The sequence below is a fragment of the Myodes glareolus genome, chromosome 3, assembly GCF_982192425.1.
Source record: "Myodes glareolus chromosome 3, mMyoGla1.1, whole genome shotgun sequence".
In the NCBI taxonomy this organism is placed as follows: Eukaryota; Metazoa; Chordata; class Mammalia; order Rodentia; family Cricetidae; genus Myodes; species Myodes glareolus.
In genome coordinates, this window is record NC_142028.1 from 81,483,506 (window position 1) to 81,503,295 (window position 19,790).

General features: G+C 42.7%; 1 protein-coding gene across 6 annotated transcripts in view; it reads left to right on the forward strand.

Moving 5' to 3' along the window:
• Elavl4 (ELAV like RNA binding protein 4) overlaps positions 1-19,790 on the forward strand; it is a 137,479-nt gene that overhangs the window by 100,409 nt on the left and 17,280 nt on the right. For all 6 annotated transcript variants that reach the window (XM_048453382.3, XM_085686419.2, XM_085686417.2 and 3 more), the window contains exon 3: positions 14,096-14,199. In XM_048453382.3, coding sequence (XP_048309339.1) covers positions 14,096-14,199 — 104 coding nt within the window. The remainder of the gene's footprint in view (positions 1-14,095; positions 14,200-19,790) is intronic.

A 19,790-nucleotide genomic window follows, 5' to 3' on the forward strand; every position in this document is an offset into this window, starting at 1 on the left:
TCAGACGACCACTTCCTCAATATCTGGTAAAGAAGAAAACTCCCTCCCCTACTTTATTTTGGTAGTACTTGTGGGTTCAGACTCGGTGACGCATACGAAGGCATTTTACAGCAATAATGAATGACAGGTTTGGTGGCTTTAGAAAACTGAGTAAAAGCCTTAAGTTCCATATCTGAAAACAGCAGGATAAATTTTAAGATTAATTTAAAAATTAGACCACTTTAAAATCTGGAGAAACAGCTTAATAAGTTAAGTACTTGCAAAGACCTGAGTTAAACCCACAGAACCCATGGTTAAAAAAAAGAAGAAGAAGAAGAAGGCTTGGTAACATCTTATAAGCCTAACACTGAGGAGGCAGAGACAAGCAGATTCCTGGGGCTCACTAGCCCCCCAGCTCAGCCTACTGGTCAAGGTTTCAAGCCAGTGAAAGACTGTCTCAAAAAACAAAAGATAGTTCATGAAAATGATGCCCTCATTGTCCTCATACCTCCACACGCCTGTACACATATGTACAATGCACACATGGATATCTACACACATGTGCATATGTAAACACACATTGTATATTTATTTTCTACTTTTAAAATAATTAGGCCAGTGTGATAAAAGGCTCTCCCAGGTTCTTCTCTAGGATGGGCTGCAGGACTTTCTGAGTATCCAGACATTCTGTGCCGTAGGTGCTTTCATCAAGGGAGTTAAGAGTCCTTCCCACCTCACTGAGCGTAGTGAGACTGGATGAGCTGCTAGGATGTTGGCGAGCTGTTGAAGTGATACCAGTTCAGGATATTACTGTGGGCACTCAGAAGATAGGATGCTGTAAGCAGGGGATTTATGCGGAAAGGCATCCACGCCCTGTGATAAGCCAGCTTTGCTTTCTAGTCTGCCTTCCTTCCAGATGTTTTGTTCAGTTATCTACGCACATCTCAGCGAAAGCTGATTAACTCTCGCAGACATCAGTGTCTAACTGTTATTAATGCTCGAGCTGATCAAATTACATCGCCACAGATCCTACTTGTGCTGTTAATATTAGATTTTGGATTCCGGTCTATAATGAATGATTTTTCCTCCATGCATTGGAAAAATTGGTTAGCTGAGTTCATAAGAAAGTTTAATTAGCAAGCTGTTTGTGAAAATAGCGGCAGTGAGTCATCATTCAAAATGAACTAACATGTCTCAGCGTTGAATTTATTCTTCTCTTCCTTGAGCAGCCACACAGGATCCTTTTGTTTGTCAAGCTGCCACATGCTGCCCACTTGAACTACACCATGTAATAAACTAATAACAAAACCAGCAGATTTTTGAAGCCAAGAGGAAGGGGGTGCAGGGTGTCTGTATTTGTACGTGTGTGTCTGTGTCTTCCAGAGGAGTATCACGGGCTTCCTGGAATCTAGCAGTGTGCTAGGCAGAAGCCTAGTGATTAAGAGCTAGACTTCCCGCAATACACCCAGTCTTCCTACTCACTCGCTGTGCAACACGTATTCTCACCCTCTGCTCCTCTGGTTCCTCATTTCTAAAACAGGAGCATTCGTAGGGTTATGTATTAGCAAGGGTAAAATACACAGAAAGTCACCTGGCATGTAATAATATCATTCTCGTACTATTCTATGAGGTATCATTGTTATCCCTATTTTACATGGAAGAAAATGTGTTCAGAAAGGTTAGGTAACTTATTCAACTCATGTGTCTTCTAAGTAGCATGGCAAAGGAAACCATGTACGCTTGACTCCAAAGCCTCTATTTTATCTTCTACACTAGTCACCTCCAAGGGTCAGATGTCAGTATAGGTTTCCTTCTGCCATCTCTCCCCATCTGTGTGTGGGTGAAGGAGGGAAGTGTCTGTGTGTGTGTGTGTGTGTGTGTGTGTGTGTGTGTGTAGTTCGTTACATTAAAACAAAACCATACCAACATGAAAATGTATCTTTGGATGTCTGATCCCCTCCCCTCTGCACATCTGTACTGTGTCTAGCTGGTCTTGGAAGCAAGACTGTACTATGTCCTCTGAGAAACAGACTCACAGATAGTAGCAGGGGAAAAGAAACCTTGGAAGTACATATCCCTCTTATCTCAGAAGAAGTATCTCAGCAATGAGAACCACCTCACAGTAATTACATCCTGAGACACTGATCAGTCCTGTTTCGGAGAATAATGTTCACTTAGGAATCACATCAGTCTTTCTCAAAACTGTTTAATCTGCAGTGTGTTTCTTAAAAGGGGGTTTTGTTAAAAAAAAACAAAAACATGAGTTTGGAAAACTTAAGTGAACCAATCAGAAGGCATCTTTTAACTCTCTGCATGTGTGCTAACATGCATTGTGGGACTTAATGGAAGGGTGGTAGAATGTGTGGAGCTGCCCTGGTGTGATAGGTGGGTAAACAAGAGGTCTTTGGTGTGCTGGTGGAGTTTCACCTGCTCCTAGGAGGAACAGAAAATGCTGTCAGACGGATCTCTCAACGGGACCAACGCAGTCCCTTCACACACCACGCATTCTGGAAAGTTGTTGAGCACTGCTAAGCATGCTCTGGGCCTGGGTCAGCCATGCGTTATCAGAACGTCATTTCATTTTCCATTGCCTAAAGATCTGACCCATTAGGAGATGTTCACAGCTTGCCATTCTTTTCTATTCCTAGACACTTCTTCATTTTCATGTCTGCTGGGTGTTTGACTCGGTGTCATGGGACTGCTCATCCTTTGCTTGAATTGGACATTCTCTGTCATTCATTTCACAGGTCAAAGGTGACTTTCCTCTCATCCCTACCCAACAGACCTATCTATTTCTGTATAAGTGCTTCTGTCCTTGTGTCTCTTGCCTCAGTCACTTACCCTTGCAAGCTAAACGTTGTTGTGGTGGTTGTTTTATTAGACAAATATACTTTTGTTTCTTTTAAAAATTTGAGGAATTTCTGTCTTTTAAAATATTTGTTGGAGTCAGACTAAACTGTCAGACCACGAAGGTGGGCATCATGCCTGGTTCTGTCCTGACAATGAACTCCTCCATGGTGAGAATAGAAGAGCTTGTCTTCATGTTCATACTACTGTTTGTTACTGGTTGATCTAAGGCCAGAGAAGTTCACCCCTTCCTGCAGAAAGGACACTCTGACTGAGGCTTCCAAGGTCCTGCCCCAGCTAATATTTGATGTCCTGACTTATCTCTGTAGAACATTTATCTCATCTCCTTCGGTGAGAACAAAACACTCTGTTTTGTCTGTTCCAAAAGATTTGTATTCAGTTAATATTTATGAAGCATTACTTTGTGCCAAGCCCTCTCACATAACCTATCTCATTTAATCTGAATTTCAACATGGCATCCATAGCTTCTGCATGGCCTTTCTAGGGATGTCGTGTGGTGGGGGAGTTTTGGAAAGCGTTGTCTTAGTATTGAATTCAGCAGTTCTTTTCACCCACAGACACTTCACCCACGAAGTTTCATTTTGCCCAATGGCTAATTACAGAGCACACAATTAGTATTAATCTGATGGATTTTTCTGCCTCTTCTTCTTTTGTTGCTAAACCATTGTCTTTAACATCTACAGCACTTCTGGAGTCACCTGTTGGTTTGTATCCACTCTGGGTGGAAAGTCTTGTCTATTCGACATCCAGACCTTTGTTTCATGTGAGAATAAATCAGCCAAGAAGTAAGAATTCTGGATCATTTTTATGGCTAGCTGGGAGTTTGCCAAAATCCTCATCTTTTTGTTTCGAGCCTATTAAAATATTTTTAAATGTATGACTATTCTTTTCTGTCTTGTAAGAATATTCTGAGCATAATTTAATTTAGCGTGGCTTTGATTAAGAATCTTTCATTGCCCCAGGGTCGTCAGTCTGAGCTCTCCTTCTTTTTAGGACAATAAATGCTGAAGGTAAGATAGTTGTCACTGAGGCTTCTATTGTCCTCAGTACATTACCCAGAATATTTTTCCCTTTCAGCCCTTTTTTAACCAAGCACTTGATACTAGCTTTTTATCTTACGAATTTCTATTCTTTCTTGCACAACAGAAGAAAAATAGGACTCAGATTGGTTCAGTTTTTCATTTGTTGAAGTTTATTATTGAAATTTATATTTGAAGCGCTGTCACTTGGAGCAAGTTATTTTATAGGACAAACCAAAGGGAATGAAAAAAGATCTCTTTTGAGAAATGAATCGCTTGGCTTTTCTTATTGTACAATGTGCATTTCTGTCTGGGGAGCTGCTCAAAATGGGTATCTGTGTTCTGTGGGTCCCCATAGGCATTACAGGAACAGTAGGAGCATCACATTTCACATCTTCATGATACAATCTCTGCAAGCCAGGAGCTCTAGCAAAAGCCACTGGCTGGGGAGTTGGCATTAGATGGACTCATTTGAAGATCTGGGGCTGGGCATTGGTGCCCTTGATTTTAAATGGTAGTGATAATGCTTGCATTATAGGGCTATTTTAAGGAGTAGGTGAGGTTAAGAAAAAACAGTTGGTATAGTGAATGGCACTGAATTTATGATAAAGTTTTGGCGCTATTCATTCACTTATTGAATTCATTTATTTAATCGATTAAACAGAAATTTACTAACGGTCTACAGTACATCAGGCATTGGTCTTACCAACATTAACTGGCCTGTGTTCTCACCCTTAAAGAGCTTTCCAGTCTGTTAAGGAATATATTTGATTCAACAGACAAATAGTAAATGCTTACTGTGGGTAAGCATTTGCTTATTGTCCTGATGCCGCATAATTATAGAGATGACACCTTCTTATGAATCCAGAATATAGCCTCTGGAAATAACCACAAGCTGGCTGAAGGTGATGTTGAGTACTTTGGGAATTCAGAAAAAGGATGGTTGGGTCTTACAGTTTCAACTATGTTTACAGAAAACAGACACACTCAAGAGTTCATATTCCTGAATGACTCTTGACTCTCTGAAAAGGTCCAGGGAGACCTCATATCCACCTCTGAGGATGAATTCAACTTGGAAACAGTAGTAACAGTACAAGGTGATAACAACCAGCGACCCTGGTGATGCGATGGCTACAAACTTAGTGGAAGGTCTCTCCCCTTGAGGAATAGTTGCTTATACTGTCCCTCCTTCTGGTGTCCTTCTCTGCCCGTAACCTGGATGCTTCTTACCAATCTTTTCAAATCAGTCTCATCTCAAGTGTAACACCCTCCACAAAATGCTCTCTCCCTCTCAATATTATGTTTTGTTTTGTTTTGTTTTGTTTTGTTTTTGAGACAGGGTTTCTCTGTGTAGCTTTGAAGCCTGTCCTGGAACTAACTCTTGTAGATTTGCCTGCCTCTACCTCCTGAGTGCTGGGATTAAAGGCATGCACCACTACCGCCCGGCCGCTCAATATTAGAGCACCAAACCGTACTCAGCTGTCACTCCTGCTAAAACACAAGCCCTGACTTCTTCTTTGGTCCTCTTTTCCTGCATCCATAGATTTTAAGATTACTGGGTATGACAATGTTTACCAAAAATGGTGATCTATAATCTAGCTTGATCCTGTTTGACACACTCAACAAATATGGAAGATTGGAACTAATAGAAAGAATGAAAACTTGAAAATAGCAGTCTAAAGCCAGGTTTCTCAGGCACATGGTAGTAAGGGCAGATGGTTCGTGTACAAATCAGCAGGTGCTCAAGAACTCAGAGCCAGCAGAGAGTTCCCTGGCTCTAGAGTCAGAAGGACTCGGCGGCTATTCTCTAGACACATAGTCATTGGGAATACCTTCTTCAGAGAATTGCAAAGATTTGAGTAATAAAGTGAGTTAATCAGTTGGCCCCATAGTAGATGTTCAATACATATCCCCTATTTTCTCCCTTAGAAATCAGGGCAAACTGAAACTGCTGTGGGCATTGGGACTAAGATAAATATAACTTAGAACTTTTGATCCTTCTAATAGAAGGGATCTTGAGGGCTACACTTAGTATAAGGGCCAAAGAGGTCCCTGTGTGCACAGTTCTGGTTATTAGCACTTTGCAAGATACCCTACATCCTTATAAAAATCATTCTTTAAAATTTCTTTATTATCAGGCTAAAGCAAACAGCCCTCTAACTTGCCTCTTCTGCCTGATCTTTGTTCTCTTCTCTCGGGACCCAGCAAGTGCACCCATGGCTGCCTTTCAAGTATGCTGTATGGGAGTGTCCCTGGAGTCTTCTCTGCAGTGACCTAGGTCCACAGGTCTTCGGAGGGTGTTCCTACGGGGAACTGGTTCCTGACCTCTCGCCAACTTGCTCCAGCTGTGGGAGAGGCTCCGCTAATCTCCCTTACCCCTTTCTCCTTGGTGTGTGGAGACTGACAGTGGTTAAGGGAAGTAAATACTCATGACAATCGAAAACACTCGGTCAGACTTTCACTGCACAAATGCTTCCTGGCTAACCAGCAAGGCCAGGACGCTTTGAGGTCCCAGAGACAGAGATGAATGAGACAGCAACTTGGTCTCAAGTTACTCCCAGTCTAATGGGGAACAGAGATACTCACTAAGTGGTAGTTTAGAGGACTCAAAAGATAGCTCAAATACCAAAATGCTGACCTTACAAGCACAAGGCACTGAATTTGATCACCAGAAGCAAGATTTAAAACACACACACACACACACAGGAATGGTAGCATACACTTGTAACCCCAGTGCTGGGGAGGCAGAGACGGGTGAACCCTGGGGCTTACTAACGAGTCAGCTTGGCCTACTAAGAGTTTCAGGCAGTAAAAGAGAGACTCTGCCTAAAAGACAGATAAATAAGTAATGGATGACACCTGAGTGAGACGTGAAACGTACACAGGAAAGGTGGGTTTTTCTTTTGTTGTTTTGTTTTTGCTTTTGTCTTTTGTTTGTTTTGTTTTAGGGGTTTTTGTTTGTTTTTTGAGAGGTGATTTTGAAAGGGAGTGTCAGTCAGAGGGGAAGGCCAGCATGGTTTTACAATGGCTCTGTGAGCAGCAGGAACTTCAGTGCTGGCTCCTGTTTTCAGCCATTTGACAAGTGTGATAAGGACTGCCTTCACTCCTATTGTGTCTCCAACACAGAGCCTATTCCTGCTACATGAGTTTCCCTCTGCCTAGAATGCCCTTCCCTCAGGCAGACCCGGGTAACCGTCTACCTCTTTTCTCTCATCTCTGTCTCTATGTCCTCTGAGTAGTGAGGCCTTCCCTGACCACCCCAATAAATATTTGCAGCCATGTCACAGCCCTGATATTCCTTGTCTCTGACTTACTTCCTCCCTAGGACTCGCTGTCGGCTAACTAACTTTGTATTCTGTCTACATGTCTTGACTGTCTTCCCTGCTCAGGGTCAGAATACAAATTCAATAATGACAGAAACAGGCTTGTTGTTTTCTTCCATGTTTCCAGGGAACATAACTGTACCTGACACAAAGCAGGTGCCCAATAAATGCCTTTGGGATAAGTTTGGGTTTGGAATTCAGTCTCGAGTTGGGATGTCATTCCTTTGGTGGGCAAACCCTCTCAAATGCTATCCTTTATGCAAAGCTCTTCTGGGTGCCTCTTTCTTCAGGAATTCCTCCTTTCTCTGCTCAGTCAGAATTAGTATCCAGTGTACAGCTCTGTTTATTCCGGGATATCATTGGTTCTTAGACTTGCATTCTTCTCATATAAGGAGCATCCTAAAGCCAAGAACAGCTCAGGGTCCACCCATGGTGTCCAGCTCTTGGCAAAACGTCTGTTCCAAGTGAATTTGTGTGCTTATTTGCTCCAGTGTAAAAGAGAAGCTTCAGGATCATTCTCCACTTTTGGGGATGTTAGGTCTCATGGAGGAGATAATGTCACCTAGACACCAGTGAAAAATAACACCTATCAGGGTGTACAAGAAGAAAGACACGATACCTACTAAGTGTCTTCTAGAGGCCAGACATTTGATATGGATTGTCACATATAAAGCTCTTGCTAGCCCCTTGAAGAAAGGAATATTAGTGCTATCTTCAAAATCAGAATACCAAGGCATAGTCAAAATAAGAATATAAAGTTTGAGGACAAAAAGAAATAGCATATATTAATGAAACTTGAGAATCTTCTCATGGGAGCTTGCCTTCCTTGTCCCCATTTATAAGATGTGTGGTTTTGCCAGAGACCAAGGCAGGGGAAGGTTAATTACACATAGCCACGTAACAGTATTCAAAACTGAGACCCACATCTAATCCAACTTGCCATTGAGTCTCATCTTCAATGAGCACTTGAACCCCAGGTTCAAGAAGCTTTGGGGTGGCACCTGAGGCTCTGCATTCCTCACAGACTCTAGATGATGCCACTGAGGCTGCTTTGGGGACTGTGCTTGAAGTAGCAACAATGCTCAGTCTAAAGCAATTCTGTCAACTGCCAAAAGGTAAGAAATCCTCTGACTTATTGGCAAGGCCCCCGGGTTTTCAACAGAGAAGTTGAGCTTCAGGCTGGCCAACACTGTTAAATCCCTGAAGATGGAAGGAGGGAGACAGCCACAGTTTCAGGCCTCCATGGTGCCCCTATCAATCAGCAAAAGAGCCCTAGTGAGAACCAGCGTACCCCCTCAAGACTTACCGGATTCCAGGCCGTTCTAGGCACTTGAGCTGAGGTCAGCTGTGGAGAGAAGGCATGCTCTGTAGTGTCACTAGAGGGGTATACAGGACAAGCCCTGACTACCAGCCCCTCGACTTTGGACAGGGTTTTTTTTTTTTCCACTTCTTAAACCTCGTTTTTCCTTATGTGTACCATGGGCCCGATGATGCCCATTTCACATGGGATTAAATGAGGTAACGTGAGTAAGCCATTTAGCACAGTGCCTGGCACCAAGTGTCACTGAATAAATTATAACAGCTATTAGTCCCCATGTTCATATAATCCCCACAGTGATCCTTTGATTACGGGGATTAGAGGATTATCTCTCTTTTTCAGACAAGGGAACAGGCTGAGAAAGCTTAAATGACTTAGCCAAGGTTATCCAGCAAGTGTGGCTGTGAGCCGCACGCAGGTTTATACATTCGGTGGCAGGCACACACTCTCTGCCTCTCTTTGGGGTATGTTCAGACAGACTCTGGGAATGACATCTCAGAACTGGCAGTGGGGGCATCCTGACTTAGAGTTGAGTGCTGCTAACCTGGTGTGTGAATTATTGCCAAGCAGGTGATCTTAAGGTGACGGGGGACTTTATCATGTGCTTTGAACACCATGATTTCAGCTTGAGCTAGGGGTTCTGATGATCACAAAAATTCCTTACTCAACTTGGAAGTTTCCGGCAACAGCAACTGCCCATCTGGCCACCCGCTCGGGGACTCTGCACATGAGAGGAGTCAGTGTGAGGTTTCTGGAGAAGGCTGGTTCTCATAGGGAAAAAGCAAAGTGTGCAAGCTGGCAGTATGGAAATGCTGAGGCTCCTTCAGGCAGCTTTTCTGCTGCTGTTGTTGGTCATGAGGTCAGAAGGATCCTAGAGCCCTGAAGAGCAGGGAAAGTCCGGAGAAAACAAGGCATTTTAATGAGCTGTGATTGGACAGCTTCTAGCACTTGAATGCAATAAAAATGCTTAATACAAACTACATAAACAATTTTCTTTTTCTGAAATGAGTCAAAAAAGCCTCAGTTGTTCATAACATCCTGTTTTATGGCAACAGCAAACAGGATTGAGAGCCAAAGATTGGCAACTTATAGTCCAAGAGCCAAGTTCGGCCACTATCTGTTTTTCCTCGATAAAGTTCTATTAGATCACAGCCACTCTTTGTTCAAACACTGTCTCTGACTGACGCACAATGGCATGATTGTTGTGACAAGGACTGTGACCTACCAAGCCTAAAATGCTCCCTATCTTACCCTCCACATTTAAACGAACAAGCAAATGCCTACGCAAATCTAGATTGCAATTCAGTTTTGTGATGTTCAGAAAAATTACAATTTTCTCTGACCTTCCATTCCCTCGTTTCTGTAAAATGATGCTTTTCTCTCTTCACATAGAGTGGGTATGAAAATCAAATGTAATCGAGAGTGGTTGGGAGAGCACTTGTACCCTCAGAATCACTGTGGATTTGGGACAACTTCTGTCCTTCATTTGATCTGTGTTTGAGAAGAATCCACTCCACCCAGTGAGTTTATAGGTTCCCAGTGCCCGGCTTGGATATGTCAGTATCTCCTTCCTCATGAATGCAAACTTAATCCCCCAGTTACTTCCTCTTTGCCTCTTCCTCCAAATATGCAAATGTGTATGGTTGGTACAAGTGCAAATGGTGATTCTTGTACTGCTTAAACACCTCTCGAGGACCTAATATGTTCAGGGATATAATCTTTCATACGCTAATTCTTGTGAAAAGGAATGTTTGGTTCCTAGAGGGATAGGTTTGATATAAAACAATACCCAAATAGAAGTTTTCCCATCATAGTAGGACATAAAACAAAAGAAAATACTCTCTCTCCATGTGTGCAAATGCCCATGCTTTATCAAAACAAAAATATTCAGGTTCAGAATCAAGTGAACAGCTTTTTCAAAACAAGAACCTGTTTAAGCCAAAATATATGGAAGTGCCTTAAGCTCTGGAATTATGCATACAGTTTTCTCTTGAAACTACATTTTGAATTCTAAGTTTCTATCCCAAACTATCTAGAATGCTTTCTACCCATGCAGGGTAAGTGGAGACGCTTCCCCAACCAGCCGGACCGGACTGCTTGAAGCTGATCAAATGTGGGCATCAAGGAGCCAGATACTGTAGCCTAAAATTTTAGAGACAGTCTTCCTTTCCCACTATCTTGTTTCTTAAATAAAGATAATTTAATAAATATAAACTGGATGGCTGTTCAACTTGCGATCAAAGTAAACATAAATTTAGAACAAAGATCAAGTTTGATATTCTGTTCTTAAAATATTGTTGCTCTATCATTATGCCCAAATCTTGTTACCTTTGATAAAGAGAAAAGATGTCACTATTTGAAAAAGAAGAAAAAAAGAAAATGACTGTTATCTGTGGGTTACAGATACATGCACACACTCCAGGCCCCAGGCTGTGTCCCCCGAGCCCTCGCAGCACGGCGGCTCTCACAATCCCCATGGAGAAAGCACTGGCATTCTTTATGAATGTATTCCATCTTTATTTGTCCGTGTACACTTATAATACAGAACTGCTGAACCAAAACCACCACTAATGTATGGTCACCAAAGTTCTTGCTCATTTTACTCTCCCCAACTATTAAAATAGATTCTTTAAAAAAAAAAATATGTAGCTTGGGTTTTTTATAATTTCTGCTCTGGGACTTAATCTTCTCCAGGGCTTTTATAAAAGAGTCTGCTTAGATCCATGAAGCATTTTTATTAGACATAGCCGGACTCCTGTGATGCTGGGAGGCATATGTGAAGAAAGCCTGTTCATGAACTAGGCTAACCGCAGGCAGCTTCATTGTACAGCCGAGTTACCTCTTATCTTCCAATTCACAGGCAAGTTCCTCCATCTCTGGCATCTTCTTCAATGCAGTGTTTCAGAGTCTGCAGTTGGTTTTATATCAAGGAGAATCTTCCTTTGTGAAGTTACATTGTTCTGGGTTTTGGTTTTCCCTGGAGAATTTTTATTCTTGATGCTGAATGAAGTCTCTAAACCTGGGACGGGTGATGATAGCACAATGGTGCTAATTATAGTCAGGAGCCAGGGAGATTGTCAACTGGGAAATGATACAGGCTGCTGGGTTGATGTCACACATCTTGCTGGACTGATTTCCTTTCACTCGCTTGACCTTCAGAACCTCCTGGGACCTAGGCCTGAGTTTTTCTTCCTCCAGAAGCAAGATCTAAAACAGATAACTCTAGAGTGCAAAAATTGTACTCACTATTACCTGTCTTGATACCCATTAATATGTGAGAGATTTTACAAAGAAACATAATATAATGGGAACACACATATATTTCATCACCTTGAAGAATACAGAAATTTTTCAGAGTGAGTCAGGTCTACTATTAGCAGTTAACCAGTGAATGTTTCATTTCTACTTTTTCATATTCTGTTTTAATCATATATAAATTATATTAGGCTTGAAAATGACCTATTCAACCTGTTTCCTAGAGCTCCTATAGCAAGTTTGTCATAGACATAATTGCTTTAAAAATGTCCTTTAGAAGCAGTTCAACTTAGTGCTTGACTGGTTTTTTAAAAATGATTATAGGAATATTATATGTGCAAGATAAATATGACTGAGATATTTGCATGATGAAAATAGATTTAATTAGGTGGATTTCGTTAGACTTGATGAGGTGGAGACAAATTTAGGATAAATGATATTTTAAACCAATGAAATTAGTCTCTTGTATTTTCTGTTTTTGCAAAATCGAGTTTCTGGGAATATGTGGCAGGGTCTTGTAATACCCATAACACACTCTCTCCTTCTCCCTATCCCTCTCTTTCTCAACACATACACACATACACACAAACAACACACATATACCACACACACACACACACACACCACACCACACACACACCAAACTTACAGGATAAAATGAAAAGAGAAGGGTCACAGTAGCTGAAGTGTGTCCATGCCTCACGCTCTCTCCTCCCTCTTAGGAAGTCACTAACTCTGGTTGATGGCAAGTCTGCCTGCCTGCAAAGTTTGTCTCTGTCTTTCCTGCTCTTGAGAAACAAAGAAATGTCCTAATGGAAGACGATGCCTTTAGGATTTCCATTTGAGGAGCAAATGTCACTGAGTTTCCTCTCTGTTCTCTTTGCTTCTGTCCTGTAATGAAATAAAATAGATACCCATTTTCTGATCCAGAACTTGACTTGTTTTCCCAGGTTCCCTCCTACAACCAACACAAACACAGACATTTACCAGCAAACAGAAGCTGTTGGAAACATTTTTTTGGCTGCTGAAATGGGCTCCCGTCACCGGGATGTGGCAGGCTTTTTGCTGTATTATCTCCCAGCCCTGGTCCCAGTAGGCTAAAGAGAGCTTTATGTAATCAGTCTTCCCTGATGGGTGACGTCCTGTCATTTTCCTCCCCTTCGGCTCTGCTGCCGCCCACAAATCAATAGCATTGCCTGAGAAGTGCGAGCTGGTTCTGCAGCCACCACAAGCTCTGTGTTTCTTAAAGGGTATGTCAGAGAATGTAACGTTTCCTAATGATATTTCTGGCTGATGACACATGGCAGAGCTGATGGACTATTTATAATCAGTGGCACGGTCGCAAGTACATTATTTTTATTTCACTTAGGGAGGAGCCCTGTCACTTGCTACTTCTTTGTAGACAAGTTGATATCATCTCTACCTAAAGTAGCTAAATCTTCTTCGCGGAGTGCATTGGTGCTTTACCCTGCGCCTCGGTTCTTTCTGGTAGAAACCCTTCCCCTTCTTTTTTACATTGTTCTTTGGCTCCGGGGATGATGAGGGCAAAGAACGATTTGTAGCAACTGCTCTAAATTCTGGCGTGCCTGCATGCTTCACTAAAAATGTCACCAGTTCTCACAACTCAGGTCCTTCTGCTCCTCTGAGTGTGGGTGTGGCAGGCATGACCAAGGCAAGAGACACAGCTACTGAGTCCACCACTTGTCCCAATTTTACAGGACTAAGCAGAGTACAGCCGTCCTTTGTTGAGCACCTACTATGGTCTAGGCATTGTCCTTAGTAGGCATTTTATGTACATTACCTCACTTAAACTCTCTCAAAATCTGCCCGAGGTAAGTGCTGTTATCTCCAGAGAAGAGATCTGGGGGAAATGAAAGGTAAATGACTTCTCTCCAAAGTGACCCCAAGGATAAGGGAAAGTCCCAAGACTCTAAGCAGATGTTTTTTTAACAAACCGTGTACGCTGTCTATCTATTCCCTGGTACTGTCTTTTCCTGATTACGTTGCCACTTGTATAGATCAGGTGGAGTATTCAAGGGTATTTACTGTTTTTAGTTTGGATGATGAGAGCTCCTGTGAGCTCAGAGCCCACACCCATAAAGAAAATTTGTGAATTGGAAACCTCTCATCCTAGGGTGAGTCCCGATGACAAGGACTCACAGGCCAAAGGAGGGTTTTACATGACAATGGGGAAGTGTTGGTTCTGCAAAAAATATTGAGCTCTCTCTCTCTCTCTCTCTCTCTCTCTCTCTCTCTCTCTTTCTCTCTCTCTCACTCTCTCTCTGTCTCTGTCTATCTGTCTCCCTATCTCTTTTTTTTTAATATTTCCACAGGACAGAGTTTAGGGTATGGATTTGTTAACTATATTGATCCAAAGGACGCAGAGAAAGCCATCAACACTTTAAATGGACTCAGACTCCAGACCAAAACCATAAAGGTAAGAGGCGATGCACCAGCTTCTGATTGAGAAGGTCCTGGTGAAATTTTAGTCTGTGGGTCTAGTAAGTCCAGGCTATGTGGGAGACAGAAGTGCTGTTCTTTATTTACTCAAATATTTATTGTCCACTCTGCTTAGTAAGCGACATGAGCCATTACAAAATAGAGGGTGAATCGTGGAGGGGAGGGACCAGGAGCTGTAACATCTGTAATCCAGAAGGCAGATTGGGGTCTGGGATTCACGGCCCCACAAAGACGACCTGCCAGCCCGACTCCACACGAACAGTCACAAGCAAGCAGGAGAAACTGAGGCAGGCAAACTGTCCCAGGTATGAATAGTGTGGCCTAAGTTGGGATGGTGGTGATGAGGATGGGAAGTAGGCAGGACCACGTCAGGAGATCTTATGTGCTGCCTGAGCAGCTGGGCTGGTAGGTGTGGATGATTAGGAACCTTCCCTTGGAGAATGGGACACAGAAAGTCAACTGTAAATAAGCACAATGCCCTCAGAAGGGCTACGGTTAGACTGATGAAAATATAGTTAAGAAATGACAAAAATAGTAATCCAACAGTCTAGAAATAATTAGGTGAGCAGATAATAGCGCAAAAATCATTGCTTTGAATAAAAAAGAAATCAGTAACGTAGAGGCTACTCTCCGAGTAGGTTTCTGAGCTGGACTGCAGTTCTCTCACCTCAGACTTCTGGTACGGCTCCTTTGACAGGATGCCGCCTGCCTTGGGCATCCAGTGGCCGTCTCTTGGATGGTGCTGCGTGCTTCTCAGCCTCCCTTCCCCTTCTTCCCCGCACTTCCAGGCAGCATCCTGTTTAGGGGCAGCTGCCAGCCGATTAATGAGTCCCATCCTTCATAGCCTATTAAACCGCAGGGAAGTGTCTCCTGGGCGCTCTTATCCTCACGACAGCAGGTCTGACGCAAACTAGGACAAAAGAGAAACCTCTCCCAGAACGGAGTTCTATAGATGGCACCAGCTCTCCGCATCCAAAAACACAAAAACAGAACTTTTTAGTTCAGCAAAACTCCTTTTCTGATATCCGGGCTAACAAAAGAGACTAGCAGTATCAGATAGTCTTGGCTGGAAGGAAATAAAAACAACAGGACCTTTCTCTTTGGGGACACTTTAGGCGATTACTTTTCTTTTTAAGCAGATTTAGTTTTGCAATTGTGTTTAGATTATTTCTTAAAAGTTATTGCTTTCTCTGATCTCCTACAGTCTGTAGTACACAAAGACCCGAAATAAGCCTGATTTAGGCTGCCTCTGACATGGCTTAGCATCGGTTCCTAAGAATTCTCTAAGGGGGAAATAAAAGTTGTTTAATTATGGCATAGTCCTTGGAGAGCCAGGAAGATTAATTTCTTTCAAAGAAAAAACACACATATTTTCATACTCTAAGTCAAGAAAAGTGTTCCTGTCACTTGATTCTGATGAGGCCTTGTCGCATTGAGAGCTGTTTGTGGGCCTGATTGATTCTCTCTCTCTCTCTCTCTCTCTCTCTCTCTCTCTCTCTCTGTGTGTGTGTGTGTGTGTGTGTGTGTGTGTGTGTGTGTGTATGTGTGTAATCCAGTTCAACATTAGAATGTCAGATGTTTATTTTTCCCTTGGCGGACACACTGACCTTGAACTGAGAAAGGTACTTTTCTTTCCTCTGTGGTTTCCTTAAAACTCAAACCCTTTTCCCACGGTTTGGGATCAAATCACAACCATCAGCCTGCCTTTTATTTTTTTCAAAGTCTTTCATAAGATCCCTGCAGTTTCCCCCAAAGACTGATTGGGCCCAGCGTTTCTAGTCTCAGAATGGTTCCATGGTTCATCATACCGTCAGATGCTTTATCTAAATGGATCTTGGAGACAAGAAACATTGATTCTTTTCTTTCTGTGACGAGCTGGTCTACTTCCTTTCCTTATCTCTATCCCCTTCTCTGTCCTCCCACCCAGCCCAGGCTCCCCCTGCATCAAAATGCTGCTAACACATTTGCACCCAGCGGAAATGTGGGCTTCTGAGACACTGTAGGATTCAAAATGCATGATGCCACTGCTGAATCAATAATTTCCATTCTCTACTATGGATGAAAATTTAATGTGCAAACCTAGGGATTTCAGCCCTTTCATTAAAGCAGTTTATTTGCCATACTAAAAATTAAGTTTGAGTGATAGGTTCCTTTATTAACTTTTCTTCCCTTTCCTAAAGGGACACAGTGTTTAAGGTAAAAATCATATTAAAGGGAGGGGAAAAAAGCAAACCCTTTTCATGTGCTCTTAATAGTCTCATCATTTATTAATTTCTTAAAATTGCTTTTTATCCCGTACAGGCCACTGTTTACTTCCACTACTTCAGTTTGCTTTCATAAGTGACATGAGATTTATCTGTTTACTCCTGACTCCCATGAAGGAACAGACAACTTGTCTATCTGAAAAAAAAAAAAAAACAAACAGCAACAAAAACAACAAGCCACACATATCTATGGGAGCATGCATTACAGAGATCTTGGGACCATCTAGCACAAGTTGACAAACTTGGCCAAGTGTGTGCTTGGACAAGAATGTCACATATCTGATAGTACAGAAAACACATCAATTTAAGTGTGATAGACAAACATATTAGTGGCAGAAAATGAAGAACAAATCCCTACGTTAATGGTCAACTGCCAGATTCAAAGAGAGTTTCAGAGAATGGGATTAGTGGAGGGCAAAGAGGGCAGCTACTCCCTGATGATGGTGATGATGATGATGGTCATGATGATGATGATGGATGATGATGACAACGGACGATGATGGTGATTCTGAAGTTGTTTAATTCAGATCTTCAGTTGTCCAATAGGAACTGAAAGCTAGGTTTTGTTTATGTCAGATCTCTGAGTTTTTAGAGACCATAAACAAAAACAAAGAAAGAAGGAAAACCAAACATAATGTAGTAGTTGCCCTTTGTAAGTCAGTTTTAACATCTGTGCCTGAGATTTAAATATGGCACCATTGCTTTTGCCAAATATCAGTGAACGTCCAGTTACCTGCTACTAGTGGGAGATATCCACAAAAGATGGTTTCTTATCAACAAAATCCATTGTCCTTCATTGTCCTTTTACTAAGGAGGCTGTAAGAGGACCATATGAACACTGAGGGCACGTGAACAGCAAGGCAAGACCTCTGGCAGAGAAAGGGCATGGTGCGTGAATTACATCTTCAATGAGTAGCTACGAATGGGGACTCCAGAGGAATTGTTCTTTAGATTAGATTTCTTTCAAGGGAGAAGATTCTACCTGGAGACCAGGCTTCAAGAGGTGAAGTACCCTGCCTGGAGCCACACAGCTGTCAGTTTAACAGTGTAAACATGAGCTGGAGGGGAAACGACAATAAACAACAGTAATGCTGGCTTACTTGGAGTGTTTACCTTGTGCCCGATAGGATTCTAATCTTTCTGAACCTGAACGCTTGTTACCGTTTAATCTTTGAACTATCCCCACAGTCAAGGGCTTTACACACATCGTCACTGTGTCTAAAAATACCTGGGACGAAAGTGCTATCGTCTCCTTTATGCTAATGAGGAAACTGAGGTCCAAAGAAGTTCAGGAGACAGACCTAGGATCACACTGTGGGTAAATGACAGCTGAAATATTTTTAAAAAGCTTTAAAAATAATTCTCTGGCAGTGGATCCTTAATGTTGTAATGTAAAACTGCCTATTTGCCGAGCAGCATGTGAGCCTTGGGAGGGTGTGGGGGTGGGTATTTTGGCTCTGCCCACACAAGGGTTAATTCCCTAGCATGATAAGAAGATATAAAAGGCAAATAAATCTTCATACATGGACTTACGGTCCAGAACATTTGTCATTAACTTAAAGACACACTGGACTTTAACTTCTCAAGACCTTACTTTCCGGGCTCTAAGGCCTTCTTCCATTTAGCTGAGCTATGAATAGCAATGACCTGGAAGTTCTCCAATCCAGGTGTTTCATGGGGCCATGGGAGTAGCGTGGAACATGGACTTGCCACAGGGGAGCTGATTTGCCTCACTTAGTGCTTGGGGTGCTAATTGTTAGTTTTTCTAGTGTTTCTACGAACACTGAGAGAATGGGCTTTGGGTTCTTGGAAATGATTTCCTGATACCCCTTGACAACTGATGCCTATCTTAGCTGACTAGAAAAGAGCAGCTTCTGAATTTACACAGTCGCCTCAGCCTCTCACGAAGAAATGCTCAGTTGAGTCCGCTCACCTCTGCTTCAGCTCCTTGTCGTGTTAATTAAGAACAAACAGAGTTGGGGCTGGGTGTCATGGCAATTCCAGCATCAGGAGGCTGAGGCAGAGAGATTGTTATGAGTTCAAGGTCAGCCTGGGCTTCGTAGCCAAGTGGAAGGAGCACAAAGAGAAGGGAGAAAGAGGGAAAGGGGAAGAAAGGAAGAACCCTCAAAACAGAAGTAATCCAAGCAGATTTGTTTGGACTGATCGTCGGTCACCTGAGAAGCATTGTTTAAACATAGTCTCACTGGGATGTGAAGGCTTGGCATCGCTTCTGCTAAACCTCTCAGTGGTGGAACTCCTCTTCAGGCTTTAATCTACATGGGAGAAGCAGCATTAGAGAGGCGTTTGCTGCTTGCTCTGTCCCTGAAGGTTCACCCCTGGCGAGGGCAGCGGCAGGGCACTTAGCAATGCAAGCTGCCGTGAGGCAATTGAGGGATCACAGGCTACAGGGGTTCCTGTTGGCTGTTGGAGGGGAGATAGTGGGCTGTGGAGTGAGTGGAAGTCAGTCTGGTAAAATAAGTTCCAGGATGGTCCGTCTGTTGATAGTGTGCCTTGTGGAGTGTTTAGCCTCAAACCAGCATTTTGCAGGGGGCTCTGGTAGGTTTTATCAGTCTTAGATTTTGGTTGGGTTGTTTTTTTGTTTTTTGGTGGGGGTACATGTTTTTACTGCATAATATGGAATGTGTGTGTATGCGTGTGGTATATGTGTGTATCTGTATTTGGAGTTTTTCTTCATTGAATTATATGATATACGTGACTTTATGACTTTTTCTAATAATTACACGAAGCCTTATTCAAATGATTAAAGTACAGCTTGATATAATAAAACATTTCCAGAGCACAGCTCTTGTGCAAACTAGGATGTGAGCAATCTCAGCACCAGGTCGTAGATTAAGAGGGTTGCCTCTGCCACTCTGAGTGAACCCCTATGGGCTGGCACTGTCAGATAGAGGTGGGAGACAAGAAAGGCACCTTATCACTAGGCAGCAGCCCAGGTCTTCAGAGAACCCGACTAGGAAAGAGGCTGCTGGATAGAGCTCTTCAGAGGGACCTTCCCTTCTCCTCTGGGGAGGAAGTGGGCTGGTTATTCTGCCTCTCCTGTAAGGATGCTGCTGAATGATTTCAACATTTTCTCTTTGTTCCCCTAATCGCACTAGCAGTGCCTCTGGGGGATCTCTCCACACTCAGCTTAGCAGGATCCCTTTCACTCTGCCCGCTTCTCTCCCTTGCCAGGGGTCACAGGCAACGGTGCTTCCTCCCTCCCCACTTCCTCCGCTGTCCACCTGCCTTGCTAAAGGCTTCCATTCCGCTGAGGCATCTTTTCTTTGCACTCGGCATAAGCAAT